The 20175-nt window shown below is 46.6% G+C and overlaps 1 protein-coding gene across 3 annotated transcripts in view; it reads right to left on the bottom strand.

Annotated features, from left to right (window-relative positions):
• The window catches only part of LOC137429584 (unconventional myosin-Id), a 211370-nt gene that overhangs the window by 168347 nt on the left and 22848 nt on the right, over positions 1-20175 (bottom strand). For all 3 annotated transcript variants that reach the window (XM_068119607.2, XM_068119608.2, XM_068119606.2), the window contains exon 2: positions 3068-3276. In XM_068119607.2, coding sequence (XP_067975708.1) covers positions 3068-3276 — 209 coding nt within the window. The remainder of the gene's footprint in view (positions 1-3067; positions 3277-20175) is intronic.

Raw genomic sequence — 20175 nt, 5'->3', positions numbered from 1 at the left:
TAGCTCACCTCATCTTGGTTCTCGAAGAGATGAGCTTTTAAAATGGGTCGTGATGTCCAGATGTCTATCCATCGGTCTGGTTGTCCATCTGTCTGTCCGTTAACTTTTTGATACTCCTCCCTTATCACCTGGCTGATTGTTATGAAAATAGACATGTGAATAAAAGACAATAGGGCCCCACAATCGCTTGGGTTTCAATTTCTCAATAACGAATCACGGAGGCTCCCAGGGTTGGGGGTAGGGGGGAAGTTACCCCCTGAAACTTTGGATCTACTCGTCCCTTGTCTAACATCCGATTGCTCTGAAACCTGATACAGCAAATCTACTCAATGGTCAGCAGGATCACTTGGTATTACATTTTCCAAATTGGGATGATGGAGGTTCCCGGGGAAGGGGGGGGGGGGAGTGGGGGTTACCCCTGAAACTTCGGAGCCACTCTCGTCCCTTATTTACCAAACGATTGCTCTGAGACCCCATAAAGCCCTTCTACCCAATGGTCTGCCGGATCGCTCCATCTTGGATTTTTTGATTTTGTATCAGGAGGGTTCCCAGAGGTTCAGAGGGGCTCCCAAGGGGGTCCCCCCCCTAAATCAGCAGAGGTCTGAACTATAACCTCAAGAGATGATCTACCGTCAGCCCACTCGAGGATATTTATAAAGTACGTAATGAAGCCAAGCCAGACTTCTGATCTGACATGATGCTTATTTGGAGGCTCATGATGTTAACACAGTGGTTATGGACCATCAAGCACATTAACACGGTCATGTCGTCAATCAACCCTATGCTGATACCGACTTAGCTACTAAAGTTAATTAGGGAGAGACCTAAAGGAAAGATACCACATGACATTGGCTGGCCTATTACTTGCTCTGTATGATGGCCTATTCCTTGATGCAAAGCCGTGTCTATGGTACATGACATTATGGACAAGGCCCACTCAGCCCTGGGGTTCATTTATGAATGTGATTCTCCTGCTGGATTAGACTTCAATAAAACTCAAACCAGGAAATGATAATTACTACTTAAGTCCAAATGTCGTTTCCGATTTCAAGGCAGAGTCAAAGTAGACGAGCAGGTATCCGCAGAAATTCCACATAAAGTAAAATGTGACTTCAACAATATTATGCAAACAAGAGTTAAATACATCAGGGGAATTCAATATTGACTTCGTGCTTCACAACAAAGTTGAACGAACAAAGTTGAACGAACAAAGTTGAACGAACAAAGTTGAACGATGAAATCGACGCCCCACCCCCTTCCCCTGCTCAATCCCAAGTCCACAACTCCCCCCACCCCCTCAAGTCCTCAACCACTCTTCTCAACCTCAAGTCCTCAACCACTCTTCTCAACCTCAGGTCCTCAACCCACCTCTGTCCCCTCCACCCCAACTTTGTCATCCTCTTCACCTTTTCCCATTTTTCAAAGCAAGATTGCATTCTCACATCATTACACATCGTTTCTTGACTACCCGGAACCTCATTAAAATGGTGGAATATTTTACTCTTTCCCATTCCCTATCCACCTTATTATTATGCCTTTAGCAACTTCACGTACGTCTACCTCCTCATCCTGCTTTCCCAAATCCTCCTTTCAACCTTCTGGCCTTCCCTTCAGGTTTCCATTCACAGCGACTTAAAATAAATAATGATGTTATATTATTTTTTAATTAAATATATCGAAACGTAAATAGCGTTAAATTTCAATAACGACCAAAGAATGTTTAGTTCACAACTCGTGATATTCCGTCATCTCACGATATGACAGGAACAGACAGACAGATTGTTACTCCCGCCAGGGAGTAATGCATTCGATCGTATCCGTGTGTGTGTGTGTGTGTGTGTGTGTGTGTGTGTGTGTGTGTGTGTGTGTGTGTGTGTGTGTGTGTGTGTGTGTGTGTGTGTTCGTGTGTTTGTGAACAAGATATCTGGAAAAGTTCTGAACGGATTTGGATGAAAGTTGGTGGGATGATTGGCCTTGGGATAAGGAGAAATTGATTAGTTTTTGGTAAAGCTCAGGATATTATTCCGGATCCAGGAATTTTTTGAAGGATTTTTTTTAACATTGGAAGATAGGGCTCATTTTTTTTTTAACATTATCTTCTATATATTCTATATTTAACATTGTGATATGAAAATAGTTTTCATATTTGTTGTAAATGTAGTTTAAACTCGTGGTTATGCGTTAGAGCGGTGTATTTTGTTAGCAGCGTCATCAATGTTCATTTTTTTTTTCTTCTAATAAAGACATATTCTGTCATTTTAAAACCACCAAAGTGTGTATTAGTTTTCCCCGTTTCATAAAATGTATCGTTTGATACGTATAATGCTTTAAAAGTTGTTTTTTGTTTTTTTACCTCAGAAGAGATATCAACATTTACCTCAGTGAATGTCAATTGCGGTGTCAGTATTTGATGAACTTATAAAGACTTAGGTGAGTTATAAGTGTGACCAACATGTGCACGGGATTCTTCCCAGGATAATGAGTGGTCGCATTAGCTTGTACGACTTAAAATGAGCGAGTTTTGTTTTGACGTTTGGGCCAGTTTTACATGTTGTATCCCTAAGGAATGAAACGAACGTTTTCTGGCTTACAATTTTATTTAAAGTCACACATGCCTCCAAATACCCTCACTTATATGGAATTGAACGCTGAATCCGAAAATGTAAGTGAAATTGCCTTGTTTTTTTTACATTCTCTTCTATATATTCTAAATATATACCTGTGCAGTGTCTGTCTTGTGTTGTCTGATGTTGTCACTGAACTACTCCCTCAAACTTTTGTGAAATCGTACTATTCCAACTTGACCCACGGCGGGAGTATGCGCTCTACTGAGTGCGTTCTAGTTATACAGGTGATCGGGCGAGGAGTGACCCGGGCCAAAAGCATAAAGTGTCAAAATATTTCTCAAATCGATATTTTGATAAATAGATGAAAAAGGAAATTTGAATTTCAGAGCCACCTTCCTGGGAGTTCCAATTATCAACTCAAACACTTCCTGCCAATCACTCTGTGACATTTATTAGCACCTAGAAACGACCAGGTGAGGGCAGCAGTCACTTTCACCCACCAGAGATGACAATGCACGTGTCCTTGGAGCGACGCTTCATGGCTTTGTAAGCAGCATCTGCGATGGCAAACAGGTGTGGAGGTCGTTCGTACAGCTCGCGACCCTTGTATTGCTCAACCACATCCTTTCCGTAGATTGGTAGCGGGCGGTACGGGTTCACGGACACCACAACCTCCCCTATGTAAGTGTAAATGCTGTTCTTCTCAAACCTGCGGAGTGACACATGGTGCACAAACAAGTGGAGCGTTAACAAAATGCACAACATTCCAATTCCACATTTTAGAATGAAGTAAATTCCACATGCGCACAACCTTAAAACTACCAAATATTATTCTCACAACTGGTCTTCGTTTCTAAAAGTCCATTTCGCGGAGTGTCCTCGTCAAAGGTCTTTGTAGCAATGTATGTGAGACGGGCCAGGCGTAGGGCAAACGGGCCAGGCGTAGGGCAAACGGGCCAGGCGTAGGGCAAACGGGCCAGGCGTAGGGCAAACGGGCCAGGCGTAGGGCAAACGGGCCAGGCGTAGGGCAAACGGGCCAGGCGTAGGGCAAACGGGCCAGGCGTAGGGCAACCGGGCCAGGCGTAGGGCAACCGGGCCAGGCGTAGGGCAACCGGGCCAGGCGTAGGGCAACCGGGCCAGGCGTAGGGCAACCGGGCCAGGCGTAGGGCAACCGGGCCAGGCGTAGGGCAACCGGGCCAGGCGTAGGGCAACCGGGCCAGGCGTAGGGCAACCGGGCCAGGCGTAGGGCAACCGGGCCAGGCGTAGGGCAACCGGGCCAGGCGTAGGGTAACCGGGCCAGGCGTAGGGTAACCGGGCCAGGCGTAGGGTAACCGGGCCAGGCGTAGGGTAACCGGGCCAGGCGTAGTGTAACCGGGCCAGGCGTAGGGTAACCGGGCCAGGCGTAGTGTAACCGGGCCAGGCGTAGGGTAACCGGGCCAGGCGTAGGGTAACCGGGCCAGGCGTAGAGTAACCTGGCCAGGCGTAGGGTAACCGGGCCAGGCGTAGGGTAACCGGGCCAGGCGTAGGGTAACCGGGCCAGGCGTAGGGTAACCGGGCCAGGTGTAGGGTAACCGGGCCAGGTGTAGGGTAACCGGGCCAGGTGTAGGTTAACCGGGCCAGGTGTAGGGTAACCGGGCCAGGTGTAGGGTAAATGGGCCAAGTGTAGGGTAAATGGGCCAGGTGTAGGGTAAATGGGCCAAGTGTAGGGTAAATGGGCCAGGTGTAGGGTAAATGGACCAGGTGTAGGGTAAACGGGTTTTTACAAGGTGCAAAAAGTGCATTATAACTAATCCAAAAGATACAAACAGGGTCAAGGTAGAAATGAAAATGCACTACAACAGTTAACAGTCAAAGTACAACACTTTACCAAGGTTTATTGTATGTGATAAATTATGGTGACGTGTCCCCTCTGAGAATCGAAGCAAATTTAAACTGTATCGACTCACTGGACTATTTCACTCCAATCAGGAGCCAGGATACGCAGAGCAGCAAAATCCCTGGTTTTTGATTGCACAAAAATACTCAGAAAGCCATGGCGGCCTGTTCAGTGGAAACACAACACTCACACATATTCGGTTCTTTTCTTCCTGATGATGCAGGTAATGTAATCAGAGAACAAGACAAAAGATAACCTCCCCACCAAGCCCATAGTTTCCATGGAAACGAAGATTCAGGTAGCCAGTCAGGTGATGCGATATGCAAACATGTGTGTGCAGTGCAAGCACAACTACCTATTTAACTAGTAGGGCACATACCTCCACAAGGCCCAACAGTTTACGCTTTGTATCCCACCGATAGGCCGGATCTAAACCCGGATCTTCACCAAATCAAACCAATGCACCATGTGACATGAGTACATTTTTGAGTAGAAAAGGGCTGGAGGAGGTTGTGCAAGAGTCGTGAAAGGTGCAAAATGGGCGACACTGAACCTCGTGGGTGGGAGCAAAATGGCAGTGTTAAAGTGATCTGGTACCTGGAACAATGATATCGAATGTAGATAGGATCACACCCATCCATCCCACGTCTCTACTACAAGTCTGTGGTCCACCTGCTCTGGAATTCCGTGTTTAGGTTTTCGCACTTTCATGAACCGAGAACCAAAAAGTGTCAAATTTGGTTGATAATATCACCTGAGATGGTAGTTAAACACCAGCGTGACCATGGGTTCCCCTTGTTGAAGGAATGCAGACAGGAAATCGTCTGAGTACGAGTTATTAATGTCTCCTCGTGCTTATGCTAAATACCTTTCATGCAGGTGTGGGTCCAAAAACGCCACCTGCAAGGCCCTTTCGGACGGTCCTGAAAATAGCCAGCCAGGTTATCCGAGTTAGGAGCAGGTTAGTCACCCAGAGGCCTAGTGGAGTTAGCCTGTAACTCGATTGCTTACCTAACTAAACCTGTACCGTAAATGTGGAATCGACTGAAGGAAACAAACCTCATGTAATAAATAAATAAATAAATAAAAATCCATTACTCCTTTCTCGCTGCTTCTTTGTTCATGGGTCCATCTGGTGAATTGTGGTCAAGTCAGGGTCACTTTGCGACAGCAGGAGAAACGTAGATCCTCGAGCACAGGTTGGGATGTGTAGATGGTCCGTGATAGACTGGAGCTTCAACATTTATGAAATACGACCCGTACCGCCCGCTACCTATCTACGGCAACATTGGCACTAGGTACAGTGTGGCATCTCCCACGGAGGAACACGCACAACGCGGTGATGTTGAAATCAGACCAAGACGTTCGGAGTAAGGTAGTGGAGAAACCTGAAGTCGTTTGGTCTCCGGACTTCTCCCCGACTCTTCCCTTTTAGACCAAGGTGAAGCTCTCCACGTGCAGAGTGAGAAAAACCAACCACGTTGGTCCTTGTTGTCCCCGATCGAAGAGTCCTGAACCTGCGACGCAGTTTCCGTGGCTGCAAAACGGAGAAGCAACATTGACACTTCGAAAGATTAATTTCTGCTGTGACGGCCATTTGCTTTTCGTATTCGGACCAGAAACCGTTGGCGGCTCACAATGCCGACCTTGGCCCAACCTGAGGGAAGCGGTGCATAGGCAGGTAATACACTTAAAGGGTCTCCTTGATGAAGAAGGGCACAAAGGTATGGAGTGATGGACAAGTGGCAATGAGACAGGAAACCCATCGTGCCAGGATATGTAGAGGAGACGTTGAAAACGGACACATAAGGTGAAGTTTTCCCACCTCTGGAACAAACTCCCCCACTCCCTTCAATCCCACTCCTCCCTCCGGGTCTTTAAAACGGCTGTTCACCACCATCTCTTATCTTCCCCCATCCAAAACCTTGATCTTTTCTACCCCCGCTAATTCACCCCAGATACAATTTTTTGAAATTACAACTTCTTTCATGGAAGTCCCAGCAGTGTCCATGTGTTTTATACATCTCCCACCTCCCCCCCACCCCCCCCCCAAGCCCTCTCCCTCCCACAGATCTTCCGTTGTCCCTGTTCTCTGCTGTTGTACTTGTGTGCTTCCCTCTCTCTCCCCATCTTGTCTCCCGCTCCCTTAATTTCATGTTTTATGTGTCGATTTGTTTTTTTGTGATCAATGTTGGCTCTTACACGAGCCTCGATCTTGTATACAAATAAATAAATAAATAAATAAATTAGGCATCCATGACAGGTGCATGTGAAACGTTCACGAGATAACTCGTCACACCTTTGAGTTTAAGGTGTTACAAAAAAAAAAAGATTCTCACAAAACCGGATTTAAATTGCAAGTCTGACCAAGACCTCACATGACACCTGCATGACACCTCACATGACACCTGAACGCACGTTCGGAAGATTTAAAATGGAAAAGGCCGAAAGGAGAAATACTTCGAATCGTTCAGTTGAAAATCCCAACCGGTTCGAACAGATTCCGATCCTCACGAACCTTGTTTGAACAGGTTCAATAAACGGTTTAAAAGATGACAGGTGTAATGATCTTTCACACTGGAACGAACCTGATAAGGCCAAAGGTGGTCGAGCTATCAGAATGCGATTCCTCAAGTTACCTGGGTCGAGTGGAATGGCGACAGGTATTGGGGGGGGGGGGGGGGGGGAAGTGACGGTGGGAGTAATTTCCGACAAAAATGGACGTTTTATACTGCACAAGTCGAGTGTGCGGATAGGTTAGGCCAAATAAAAAGGTGATTTACACATGCTGCACGTTTTCATTAAGGGCCAATCAAACACCAAAGGCTGCAGGTGTATGGCACAGAAGGTAACCAGAACGGTAGAGCGCATACCTCCATCAGGCTGGACCCTTTACGTTTTTTTATCCACCTCATAGGCCTCATCTAGATCTGCACCTGAACCAAAACCTAAATCTGTTTGTTCTGGTCACCTGCCCACCTCATCCACCTTGTTTTGGCATAATCCGTCCACACCTTTATGAGATATCCTGCTCACAGACAGACAAACAGGGTTGATAACAACCTCTGCCCACCTTAGGTGGTGGAAGTAGTAAATGGAACACAAGGCCCAAACTACCGGAAGAGTCGGGAAGGAGGACGAGAGTTCAACCTCATTTACATTCGACCTCTCGGCCCTGTCCAATCAGGAAACAGCATTCGATGACTACTCATTTCCGGTGCTCTTAATGAACCAACCAGCTGAATTTAGCAATAAGTATCAACCTGGTGGAATATTTTATAGAAGCACAGGTGTCGTCTCAAACACTGTTTCGTTCAATTTGCTCAATTTCAGCAATTTGCTGTTTCGTTCAATACTGGCTCAATTTGATTGGAATGGGGATTCTTCTTCACACTGGGCTCAATTTGATTGGGGGGGGGGGGGGAGATTCTTCTTCACACTGGGCTCAATTTGATTGGGGGGGGGGATTCTTCTTCACACTGGGCTCAATTTAATTGGGGGGGGGGGATTCTTCTTCACACTGGGCTCAATTTGATTGGGGGGGGGGGGGGGGAGATTCTTCTTCACACTGGGCTCAATTTGATTGGGGGGGGGGGGGAGATTCTTCTTCACACTGGGCTCAATTTGATTGGGGGGGGGGGGGATTCTTCTTCACACTGGGCTCAATTTGATTGGGGGGGGGGATTCTTCTTCACACTGGGCTCAATTTGATTGGGGGGGGGAGGGTGGTGGTTACACGGTTACACCTCACCACAAACTAAGCCGTCAGGTATACAACCCTCGGTCCTCCGACTAGGCCGAAGGGCCTCGATCGCATAGTCGATTCGCACACGGAAGGGAAAACGTTTCAGAAAAAGGATAAAAGGTTTTTCTTTGTTGGGAGAAACAAATTCTCTGGTTGCAGCAAAAGAGACGCGCGTTTCACGATGGACCCGCTCCTACAAATGGGGCCTTGCAATTCGACACTAACCTCCTTGTGCGGCCTACCTCGCACGGTTTGCAGCACCACGTGACGTGGCTCAACTTCACCCAAACAAATGTTTAAATTGAACGTGAAGGTGAAAAGGGCAAAGATTCCCCTGGAGCCAAACGGTTCTGTCTGCTTCTTACGGTGGTGTTTTGTCTGCAGGCCTCAAGACAAATCCATACATGGTCAACATTGCATCAACAATCTGTCTGTCCATTGCTTGGAATTTCACGAGAAACGGTCAACAACAACAAAGAAGAACTTACTACAAACCGGATGTGCACGGACACTCGAAACAGGGGAATAAAGGCCAATTTCAACACGAAACAAGGAAATGAAGGCCAATTTCAACACGAAACAAGGAAATGAAGGCCAATTTGAACACGAAACAAGGAAATGAAGGCCAATTTGAACACGAAACAAGGAAATGAAGGCCAATTTGAACACGAAACAAGGAAATGAAGGCCAATTTGAACACGAAACAAGGAAATGAAGGCTAATTTCAACACGAAACAAGGAAATGAAGGCCAATTTGAACACGAAACAAGGAAATGAAGGCTAATTTCAACACGAAACAAGGAAATGAAGGCCAATTTCAACACGAAACAAGGAAATGAAGGCTAATTTCAACACGAAACAAGGAAATGAAGGCCAATTTCAACACGAAACAAGGAAATGAAGGCCAATTTCAACACGAAACAAGGAAATGAAGGCCAATTTGAACACGAAACAAGGAAATGAAGGCTAATTTCAACACGAAACAAGGAAATGAAGGCTAATTTCAACACGAAACAAGGAAATGAAGGCTAATTTCAACACGAAACAAGGAAATGAAGGCCAATTTCAACACGAAACAAGGAAATGAAGGCCAATTTGAACACGAAACAAGGAAATGAAGGCCAATTTGAACACGAAACAAGGAAATGAAGGCCAATTTGAACACGAAACAAGGAAATGAAGGCCAATTTGAACACGAAACAAGGAAATGAAGGCTAATTTCAACACGAAACAAGGAAATGAAGGCCAATTTCAACACGAAACAAGGAAATGAAGGCTAATTTCAACACGAAACAAGGAAATGAAAGCCAATTTGAACACGAAACAAGGAAATGAAGGCCAATTTGAACACAAAACAAGGAAATGAAGGCCAATTTGAACACAAAACAAGGAAATGAAGGCCAATTTGAACAGAAAACAAGGAAATGAAGGCCAATTTCAACACGAAACAAGGAAATGAAGGCCAATTTGAACAGAAAACAAGGAAATGAAGGCCAATTTGAACACAAAACAAGGAAATGAAGGCCAATTTGAACACGAAACAAGGAAATGAAGGCCAATCTGAACACGAAACAAGGAAATGAAGGCCAATTTCAACACGAAACAAGGAAATGAAGGCCAATTTGAACAGAAAACAAGGAAATGAAGGCCAATTTGAACACAAAACAAGGAAATGAAGGCCAATTTGAACACGAAACAAGGAAATGAAGGCCAATTTCAACACCAAACAAGGAAATGTATGCCAATTTCAACACAAAATATGGAAATGAAGGCCAATTTCAACACGAAACAAAGAAATGAAGGCCAATTTCAACACGAAACAAGGAAATGAAGGCCAATTTCAACACGAAACAAGGAAATGAAGGCCAATTTCAACACGAAACAAAGAAATGAAGGCCAATTTCAACACGTCTAAAGGATTGTATGATAAACAAGTTGACGTCATATTAATATCGAAAACCACCCGTGACGTCATACCCTCATGTACATGCATCACAAATAGCACCAAATATTCCAACCTCAGTCCACAAAACGTGCAATTTAAGGAAAACCTGAGCGAGTTTCCGCTTTGCTCTTCGATGCGATAGAAATAACATTATCTGCACAAAAACAAGGAAGATAACTTTTCTTTTCAGGCCTCCACCATGGAAGGCCAGAGGCGTTATGTTTTCAGGTTGTTGTACAACATTTCGAGGTCATGGAAGAGGTGGCGGCAATAGGTGGGAAAAGGTAACAAAATGGACTGAGGGGGTCATGAAGAAATGGAAAAGAGGAATTATAACAGGAAAACATAGGAAGAGAAGGAAATGGGAACGGATCCGAACGTGGCCCGTAAAAGCACATGGCCTACAAAGCCTTACAAACCCAGCATAAAAACACGTGTGGCCTACAAGGACACACAAACCCAGCATAAAAACACGTGTGGCCCAGAAGGACACGCAAACCCAGCATAAAAACACGTGTGGCCCAGAAGGACACACAAACCCAGCATAAAAACACGTGTGGCCCAGAAGGACACGCAAACCCAGCATAAAAACACGTGTGGCCTAGAAGGACACGCAAACCCAGCATAAAAACACGTGTGGCCCAGAAGGACACACAAACCCAGCATAAAAACACGTGTGGCCCAGAAGGACACAAACCCAGCATAAAAACACGTGTGGCCCAGAAGGACACGCAAACCCAGCATAAAAACACGTGTGGCCCAGAAGGACATGCAAACCCAGCATAAAAACACGTGTGGCCTAGAAGGACACACAAACCCAGCATAAAAACACGTGTGGCCCAGAAGGACACAAACCCAGCATAAAAACACGTGTGGCCCAGAAGGACACACAAACCCAGCATAAAAACACGTGTGGCCTGGACAAGGACACACAAACCCAGCATAAAAACACGTGTGGCCCAGAAGGACACGCAAACCCAGCATAAAAACACGTGTGGCCCAGAAGGACACACAAACCCAGCATAAAAACACGTGTGGCCCAGAAGGACATGCAAACCCAGCATAAAAACACGTGCGGCCTAGAAGGACACACAAACCCAGCATAAAAACACGTGTGGCCCAGAAGGACACGCAAACCCAGCATAAAAACACGTGTGGCCTAGAAGGACACACAAACCCAGCATAAAAACACGTGTGGCCTGGACAAGGACACACAAACCCAGCATAAAAACACGTGTGGCCCAGAAGGACACGCAAACCCAGCATAAAAACACGTGTGGCCCAGAAGGACACACAAACCCAGCATAAAAACACGTGTGGCCCAGAAGGACATGCAAACCCAGCATAAAAACACGTGTGGCCTAGAAGGACACACAAACCCAGCATAAAAACACGTGTGGCCCAGAAGGACACAAACCCAGCATAAAAACACGTGTGGCCCAGAAGGACACGCAAACCCAGCATAAAAACACGTGTGGCCTAGAAGGACACACAAACCCAGCATAAAAACACGTGTGGCCTGGACAAGGACACACAAACCCAGCATAAAAACACGTGTGGCCCAGAAGGACACGCAAACCCAGCATAAAAACACGTGTGGCCCAGAAGGACACACAAACCCAGCATAAAAACACGTGTGGCCCAGAAGGACACGCAAACCCAGCATAAAAACACGTGTGGCCCAGAAGGACACACAAACCCAGCATAAAAACACGTGTGGCCTGGACAAGGACACACAAACCCAGCATAAAAACACGTGTGGCCCAGGACACACAAACCCAGCATAAAAACACGTGTGGCCTAGAAGGACACACAAACCCAGCATAAAAACATGTGTGGCCTGGACAAGGACTTAAAAACCCAGCATAAAAACACGTGTGGCCTGGACAAGGACTTACAAACCCAGCATAAAAACATGTGTGGCCTGGACAAGGACTTACAAACCCAGCATAAAAACACGTGGCCTACAAGGCCTTACAAACCCAGCATAAAAACATGTGTGGCCTGGACAAGGACTAACAAACCCAGCATAAAAACACGTGTGGCCTAGAAGGACACACAAACCCAGCATAAAAACATGTGTGGCCTGGACAAGGACTTACAAACCCAGCATAAAAACACGTGTGGCCTACAAGGACTTACAAACCCAGCATAAAAACATGTGTAGCCTGGACAAGGACTTAAAAACCCAGCATAAAAACACGTGTGGCCTACAAGGCCTTACAAACCCAGCATAAAAACACGTGTGGCCTACAAGGACTTACAAACCCACCATAAAAACAAGTGTGGCCTGGACAAGGACTTAGAAACCCAGCATAAAAACACGTGTGGCCTGGACAAGGACTTACAAACCCAGCATAAAAACACGTGTGGCCTGGACAAGGACTTACAAACCCACCATAAAAACACGTGTGGCCTGGACAAGGACTTAAAAACCCAGCATAAAAACACGTGTGGCCTGGACAAGGACTTAAAAACCCAGCATAAAAACACGTGTGGCCTGGACAAGGACTTACAAACCCACCATAAAAACAAGTGTGGCCTGGACAAGGACTTAGAAACCCAGCATAAAAACACGTGTGGCCTGGACAAGGACTTACAAACCCAGCATAAAAACAAGTGTGGCCTGGACAAGGACTTAGAAACCCAGCATAAAAACACGTGTGGCCTGGACAAGGACTTAAAACCCAGCATAAAAACACGTGTGGCCTGGACAAGGACTTACAAACCCACCATAAAAACACGTGTGGCCTGGACAAGGACTTAAAAACGCACCATAAAAACACGTGTGGCCTGGACAAGGACTTAAAAACCCAGCATAAAAACACGTGTGGCCTGGACAAGGACTTACAAACCCAGCATAAAAACAAGTGTGGCCTGCACAAGGACTTAGAAACCCACCATAAAAACACGTGTGGCCTGGACAAGGACTTACAAACCCAGCATAAAAACATGTGTGGCCTGGACAAGGACTTACAAACCCAGCATAAAAACACGTGTGGCCTACAAGGACACACAAACCCAGCATAAAAACACGTGACCTACAAGGACACACAAACCCAGCATAAAAACACGTGGCCTAAAAGGACACACAAACCCAGCATAAAAACACGTGGCCTACAAGGACACACAAACCCAGCATAAAAACACGTGTGGCCTAAAAGGACACACTAACCCAGCATAAAAACCCGTGTGGCCTACACGGACACACAAACCCCGCATAAAAACACGTGTGGCCTACAAGGACACACAAACCCAGCATAAAAACACGTGGCCTACAAGGACACACAAACCCAGCATAAAAACACGTGGCCTACAAGGACACACAAACCCAGCATAAAAACACGTGGCCTACAAGGACACACAAACCCAGCATAAAAACACGTGGCCTACAAGGACAAACAAACCCAGCATAAAAACACGTGTGGCCTACAAGGACACACAAACCCAGCATAAAAACACGTGGCCTACAAGGACACACAAACCAAGCATAAAAACACGTGTGGCCTACACGGACACACAAACCCAGCATAAAAACACGTGTGGCCTGGACAAGGACTTACAAACACATGTTACATGAACAAACGAACATTATCAATGAACCAAAACTGTTAAACAAGTCCATTCCGGGAACAAGGGATTTTCGAAGCTCCACACGGTCTCCACGTTTTTCGAAGTTAAGTCTGTTCACAATTGTATTTTGTCGAAACTGTATTTATCTTTCGGTGTGTGAAGTTATTGTGTGCAACTTTGGTTGTTTCTCGGTGTTTATCTTTCATAAATTGATTGTCTGTTTGCCGTGTCGCGAGCAAGGCCTTTGCCGCGTCGCGAACGATTTGAAATCGAAGTTAAGTGATTGTTCCCATTTGTATTTTCGTTAAAACTGTATTTATTTATGGTGTTGTACGTATATTGTGTCCCGACGAAGATTTTTCGGTGCAAATCTTTCATACCTGTATTGAAAATCGTGTTAATTCGTGTCGTGTCTTGAGGCCTTGTACAGTGTACACTGTACAACCTTGAGGCTTTGTTTTTCTCTCAGCGGTCCATCGTTTGTGATCCAATAACTTTCGTTCTCTGTATTCCCAGTCTTTTCACCCATAGCCTACTTCCTTGTGTAAATCTCAACTCAAAAAAAAATAAAAAAATTTCCTTCTCTGTTCTCATTCGTTTATTCATTCTTATTCGTTCGTTCGTTCTTCGACCACGTGTTTCTCCCCCATTTCCCCAGATAGTTTTCACTGTTATTAACCTTCAATGTTAACACTTTCCCCTCAAGTTATGTATTCCGTTGAAGGAGCTGGGGCTCCCACGTCGATCGGAAGAATGGACGCGACAAAAAGCTGGAATTCATCCGAGTTGCTTTAATCAAACCAAACACTCAGGCACTCTGAAAAGCCCGTTTATCGGGCAGCAATATATATACATATTATCCCGGAGCGTTTGCCCAGGAAAGGCGAGAGGGGGCGTGGCCCAGCGTCCTGGCTGCGGCCTGGCAAGTTGAGGGCGAGCCTGCCCGGGCATGCCCGGGCATGCCCGGGCGTCCCGACCGAGGCCTGGCAAGTTGAGCGCGGGCCTGCCCGGGCGTCCTGGACGAGCCCGGCATGGTGATCGCTCCGCGTCCTTGATAGGTGCAAGGCGATTGTGAAAACCCAGCGGTAGCCGCTACACCGTCATATTTTATAACACCTTTTTCTTCTTCTTCTTTAAAAGGCTGCTTTCGACTTGCTTACCAAATCAATTCATCCCAAAAAAAATATCCATCTCCTATAGTGCCTTTTTTCTACATTCCCTAAACTCTCCTGCACTCCATCCTCCATCCAGCGTCCTTAAACGTATTTTTAACTCGAAGGTCACAAGAAACTCATTTTGCAATAAATGTTCGTTTCCCATAAATCGTACACTTTCTAAAATCCAATCTCACCCCTCCCCTCCAAATCTTCCCCATAACCCCTCCCCTCCAAATCTTCCCCATCACCCCTCCCCTCCAAATCTTCCCCATCACCCATCCCTTTCAAATCTCCCCCCTTGCCCCCTCCCTCCTAAACTACCCCCTCACCCCTCCCCGCCAAGACGCCCCTCGCCCCTCCCCTCCCCTCCTAGACTTCTCCCTCACCCCTCCCCTCCAAATCTCCCCCATATCCCATCCCTTTCAAATCCCTCCCCTTGTCCCTTCCCTCCCAAACTCCCCCCTCACCCCTCCCCTTCAAATCTCCCCACCCTCATTGCTTCTCAATTTTCCCCCTCTCACTCCCCCTCCTCAAAGCGTCCTCCCCGCTTCTTCCCCCTTCCAACTCTCACCTCCATCTCCCCCAACCTTCTGCCTCGCTCTTCCCCCTCCTCAAATAACACCTCATTGTGCCTCACCCAATCACCATCAAACCTTTTGTCTGCCCCATCCTGCCCTTTCTCCGAGCTATTCTGAAATCTCTGACACACCTTCAACAGCTCTCCCTACCTCTTCCACCTCTTACCCTACCCATCCTCCCCCCTGTTCTGTATCTGATGCTCCCCCTTCCTCTTCATTAACGGTATGGACCTCAAACATCCGGGGCCTTCGTTCAAACTTAACTGATCTCTCCATACAGGTTGCTTCTGTCAAACCAGACGTGATCTGCTTAACAGAAACTTTCCTCCTTTATGATGTCTCTGATTCCTTCGTATCTCTCCCGGGCTACTCCCTCCTCCGGTATGACAGACCTGAGCCTCGTCCTGGAGGTGGGGATGCTATCTTTATCAAAAACTCTTCCTCACTCGCCCTGCACTGCACTCTCTCTCCACCTCACCCCCAGGAATACCTCTGGCTACGGCTTCCCCTTCGCTCCCACCTCTTGTTCATATGTGTGTTGTACCGTCCACCAAACAGTGATGACTCCATCTACATCTCGCTGTCTGATAATATGGACCAACTTCTATCTACTCATCCCAACTCGCTCTTCCTCATATGTGGTGATTTCAAATGTCATCATGCCAGTTGGCTGGGTGTGGGTACCTCTCTCACCAGCCATGGCTCCTCAGCAAAGGACTTCTGCGACTCACTGGGACTGACACAATCTGTCAATTTCCCGACCCGGATCTCAGTCAACGGAACATCTTTTCTTCTGGACTTGGTTATGACTAACTTCCCTGAAAATGTCTGCTGCTCTTCTTCTGCTCCAATCGGATCATCTGATCATGTCCTTGTTAAAGTGGACATCTCTCTGACCATCCTCAGGGAGCCTGCTCAGCGTCGACGAGTCTGGCATTTCACTCAGGCCAACTGGCACGGTCTTCAAGCAGCCATCAATCATCTGGACTGGTCTCCCATCTCTACCACCTCTGACATCAACTCATCCTGGGAATTCTTCCAAAGTAAATTGCTCTCTCTCATGCACAGATTTATCCCATCTCGTCTTCAGTTGTCATACCCTTCCTCCCGTCCATGGTACACGGAATCTTGTGGTGAGGTTGTTGCCCAGAAACAACTTGCCTTCGTCTCCTGGAAAGCAAATCCAAACGGAAGGAAATCTCATTTCCTTTCACAAAGCCCGAAACAAGTGTGTGTCCACCCTCAGGAGAGCTAGGAAACAATATCTCTCCGTTCTCAAGACCGAACTCTCTTATCTGTCTCCCTCTTCCAAATCCTGGTGGCGTCTGGTCAAATCCGTTTCTGGTGTTTGTTCCCCCTCCATCCCCTCCCTTACCTCAAACGGCTACACAGCTGACTCCGCACGTGAAAAAGCTGAATGCCTCAACTCTGTGTTTGCCTCTAAATCTTGTGTCCCAAACCCATCCCTCTCTGTACCCACCATACCCAGTCGTACCCTGCTGCTCCTGGACTCCGTGTCCTTTCCTCCTGACAAGGTGGAAAAGTTTCTGTCAACCCTCGACTCTGATTCTGCAACTGGACCCGACGGCATCAGCCCACGGGTCCTAAAATCCTGCTCTGCCGCTCTATCTCACCCTCTCTCTGTTCTCTTCACCCTCTCTTTTGCTCAAGGTCAACTGCCATCTGCTTGGAAATCAGCCAACATCACCGCTATGCACACAAAAGGTGCAAAAACAGATCCTAGCAACTACAGACCAATCAGCCTTCTCCCAATTATCAGCAAAGTCATGGAATCCATCATTGCTTCGGATATGAAATCTTTCCTCTTCTCCAATGGCTTGATCTCTGATCATCAATTTGGTTTCAGACCAGGTCACTCTACTCTGGACATGCTGCTTCTGCTGTCTCAACAATGGATGGAGGTCCTCAATGCCAAACAGGAAATTAGAGCTGTCTCCCTCGACATATCACGTGCCTTCGACGCGGTCTGGCACCCCGCTCTGCTCACCAAACTCTCCTCCTTTGGTATCCATGGAAATCTCCACGCATGGCTGGCGGACTTCCTCTCTAGTCGTCGTCAACGTGTGGCCCTGAATGGGTTTCTCTCATCTCCTCTTCCTGTTCAGGCTGGAGTTCCCCAAGGCAGTGTTCTGGGCCCCGTGCTTTTTCTGGTTTTCATCAATGATCTCTCTGACTCTCATGAAAATCCTCTCTATCTCTTTGCTGATGACTCCACTCTCTGCCGCTCCATTCCTCTTCCCTCAGATCGGCAGTCTGCAGCCTCCTCACTCTCTGAAGACTTGGACAAAATCACAGACTGGTCAAACAAGTGGAACATGTCTTTCAATCCTGACAAATCTCACACTCTTACTATGTCTCTCCGAAAAGATCGACTGGACAACCCTCCCATTTACTTTCTCAACAATCCTCTCCAATAAGTTCTGTCGCTCAAGCTTTTGGGTCTCACTATCTGCCATGATCTTTCTTGGGAAAACCACATTTCCAAGCTGGCCTCCAAAGCCAGTCGCCGACTGGGCATCCTCCGTCGTGCGAAGTCCTTCCTCGGCACACCTGAGCTCCTCACCACATACAAGGCTTTCATCCGCAGCTCAATGGAATACTGTTCTCCCCTATGGGCCGGTGCTCCTGCCTCACACCTAGCTCGGCTTCACGCTGTTGAAACCAAAGCTTTCAGAATTATTGGAATCTCCCGCGATGAAGCTATCTCTGAGGGCCTTTCACTCACTCACCGCAGGCAGGTAGGTGGTCTTTCTGTCTTCTACCGACTCCTCTCCGGCCTTGCACCCCCAGCTCTCTCTGTGCTCTGTCCCCCAAATATTCCTACAGGTCGCACAAGATCTGCCAGCAACCCTCTGATGGTTAAACTGCCGAAATCTCGGCTCTCTGCTCACCTTCACTCTTTCATTCCTCTTTTCTCCCGCCTCTGGAACAAACTCCCTCACTCCCTTCAATCCCACTCCTCCCTCCAGGTCTTTAAAACAGCTGTTCACCACCATCTCTTATCTTCCCCCATCCAAAACCTTGATCTTTTCTTCCCCCGCTAACTCACCCCAGATCCACCTTGTTTGAAATTCCAACTTCTTTCCTGGAAGTCCTGGCAGTGTCCATATGTTTTATACCTCTCCCACCCCCCCCCCTTCCCTTGCCCCCCCCCCCCAAAGCCCTCGCCCTCTCTCAGATCTCTCGATGTCTCCATGTCTCTCGGTCCCTGCTCTCAAATGTTGTGTTTGTGTCCTTCCCCCTCTCTCCCCATCTTGTCTACCGCTCCCGATGTTATATGTTTTATGTGTCGGTTTGTCTTTCTGTGTGATTAATGTTCGCTCTTTCACGAGCCTCGATCTTGTATACAAAAAACAAACAAAAACAAACAAAAAAAAAAAACACGTATCCTCGGATTTGGAAGACAACTTCTCAGACAGACAAGATCGTTTCTGGTGCCGAAGGAAACAGGAAACCGAAACCCGATGTTTATGCCAGGTAGAGGAACAACACATGGAATCTTCATTCATTCTTATACAAAGAGAGGAATTCTTTTGGAAGAGAACAGCGAGTTGTATTTCGGGTTTATGGATCGAGAGAAAGCGAACGACACAGAGTTCCTATGGAGATGATGTAAAGGTGTCTGAGGAAGCAGGGTGTACCGGTCAGACTGGTAGGGATAGTTGAGGTGATGTACGAGGGGATTAAGACATCCGTCAGGTCTAGAAATGGTTGAAACGTTTTAGGAAAGTCATAACTTATTCCTGAAATAAGCATGGATCTTAAGTTGATGTCAACGGTCTAGGTTTGGCGTGTTTAGTGTCCTCACCTGGGAATTTAGCTTATGAGCCTGAGATCCGAGGCTGAATATCCCATTGTATTGCATTTAATAACTACAACGGCACTCGGTGGAGAGCACACCTCCACCTGGTCGGCCATATCACTCAATGGTGAAGAATCACTTAAAAATTCTACTAGCTGGATCCGGATCTTCACCGAAATCGAATCGATTCTTCCTCGTCACACACACAACCTGTCCACAAAGTTTTGTCCAAATCTGTCCACAACTTTTTGAGATATCCTGCTATGTATCGTTTTTGGCCCGATCTCCCAATGGTGAAGAATCACTTTAAATTAAATAATCCTCATATCCGAATACATACTCAGATCTTCACCAAAATCGAATCTATTTGTCCCTGTCAGACATCCAACCTGTCCACCAAGTTTCGGCCAAATCCATCCACAACCTTTTGAGATATCCTGCTACGTATCGTTTTTGGCCCGATCTCCCAATGGTGAAAATTCACTTTAAAATTCTAGTAGCCGGATCCGAATCCGGATCTGAATCCGGATCTTCACCCAAATCGAATAATTTCTTCATTGTCACCTACGCTACATCTCTGCCAAATTTCGGCCGAATCCGTCCACAACATTTTGATATATTTTGTTCACAAATGGACAGGACAAATGGACAGACACACAGACAGACAGGGGTGAAAACATAACCTCCATCCACCTTTGGTGGCGCAGGTAATTAATCAATTGGTATTGTTACGGATTCGTCACCTCCGCTGTTGTGGTTTTCACCCACTTGACCTGTTTCTGATATCATGTATTATTATTATTCTCAAAAGGTTTAGTATTCAGGAACAGCTTTCTAAAGTTAAAAAGGTCAACGTAAAATGATACAGGGATCGTGACCCGGAAGAAAAGGAGTAAAGAATAAGAAGGCGT

Source organism: Myxine glutinosa, chromosome 6 (genome assembly GCF_964187855.1).
Source record: "Myxine glutinosa chromosome 6, kmMyxGlut1.1, whole genome shotgun sequence".
NCBI lineage: Eukaryota > Metazoa > Chordata > Myxini > Myxiniformes > Myxinidae > Myxine > Myxine glutinosa.
Note: the sequence above shows the minus strand (reverse complement) of the source record. Positions and strands in the feature narration are given on the sequence as shown.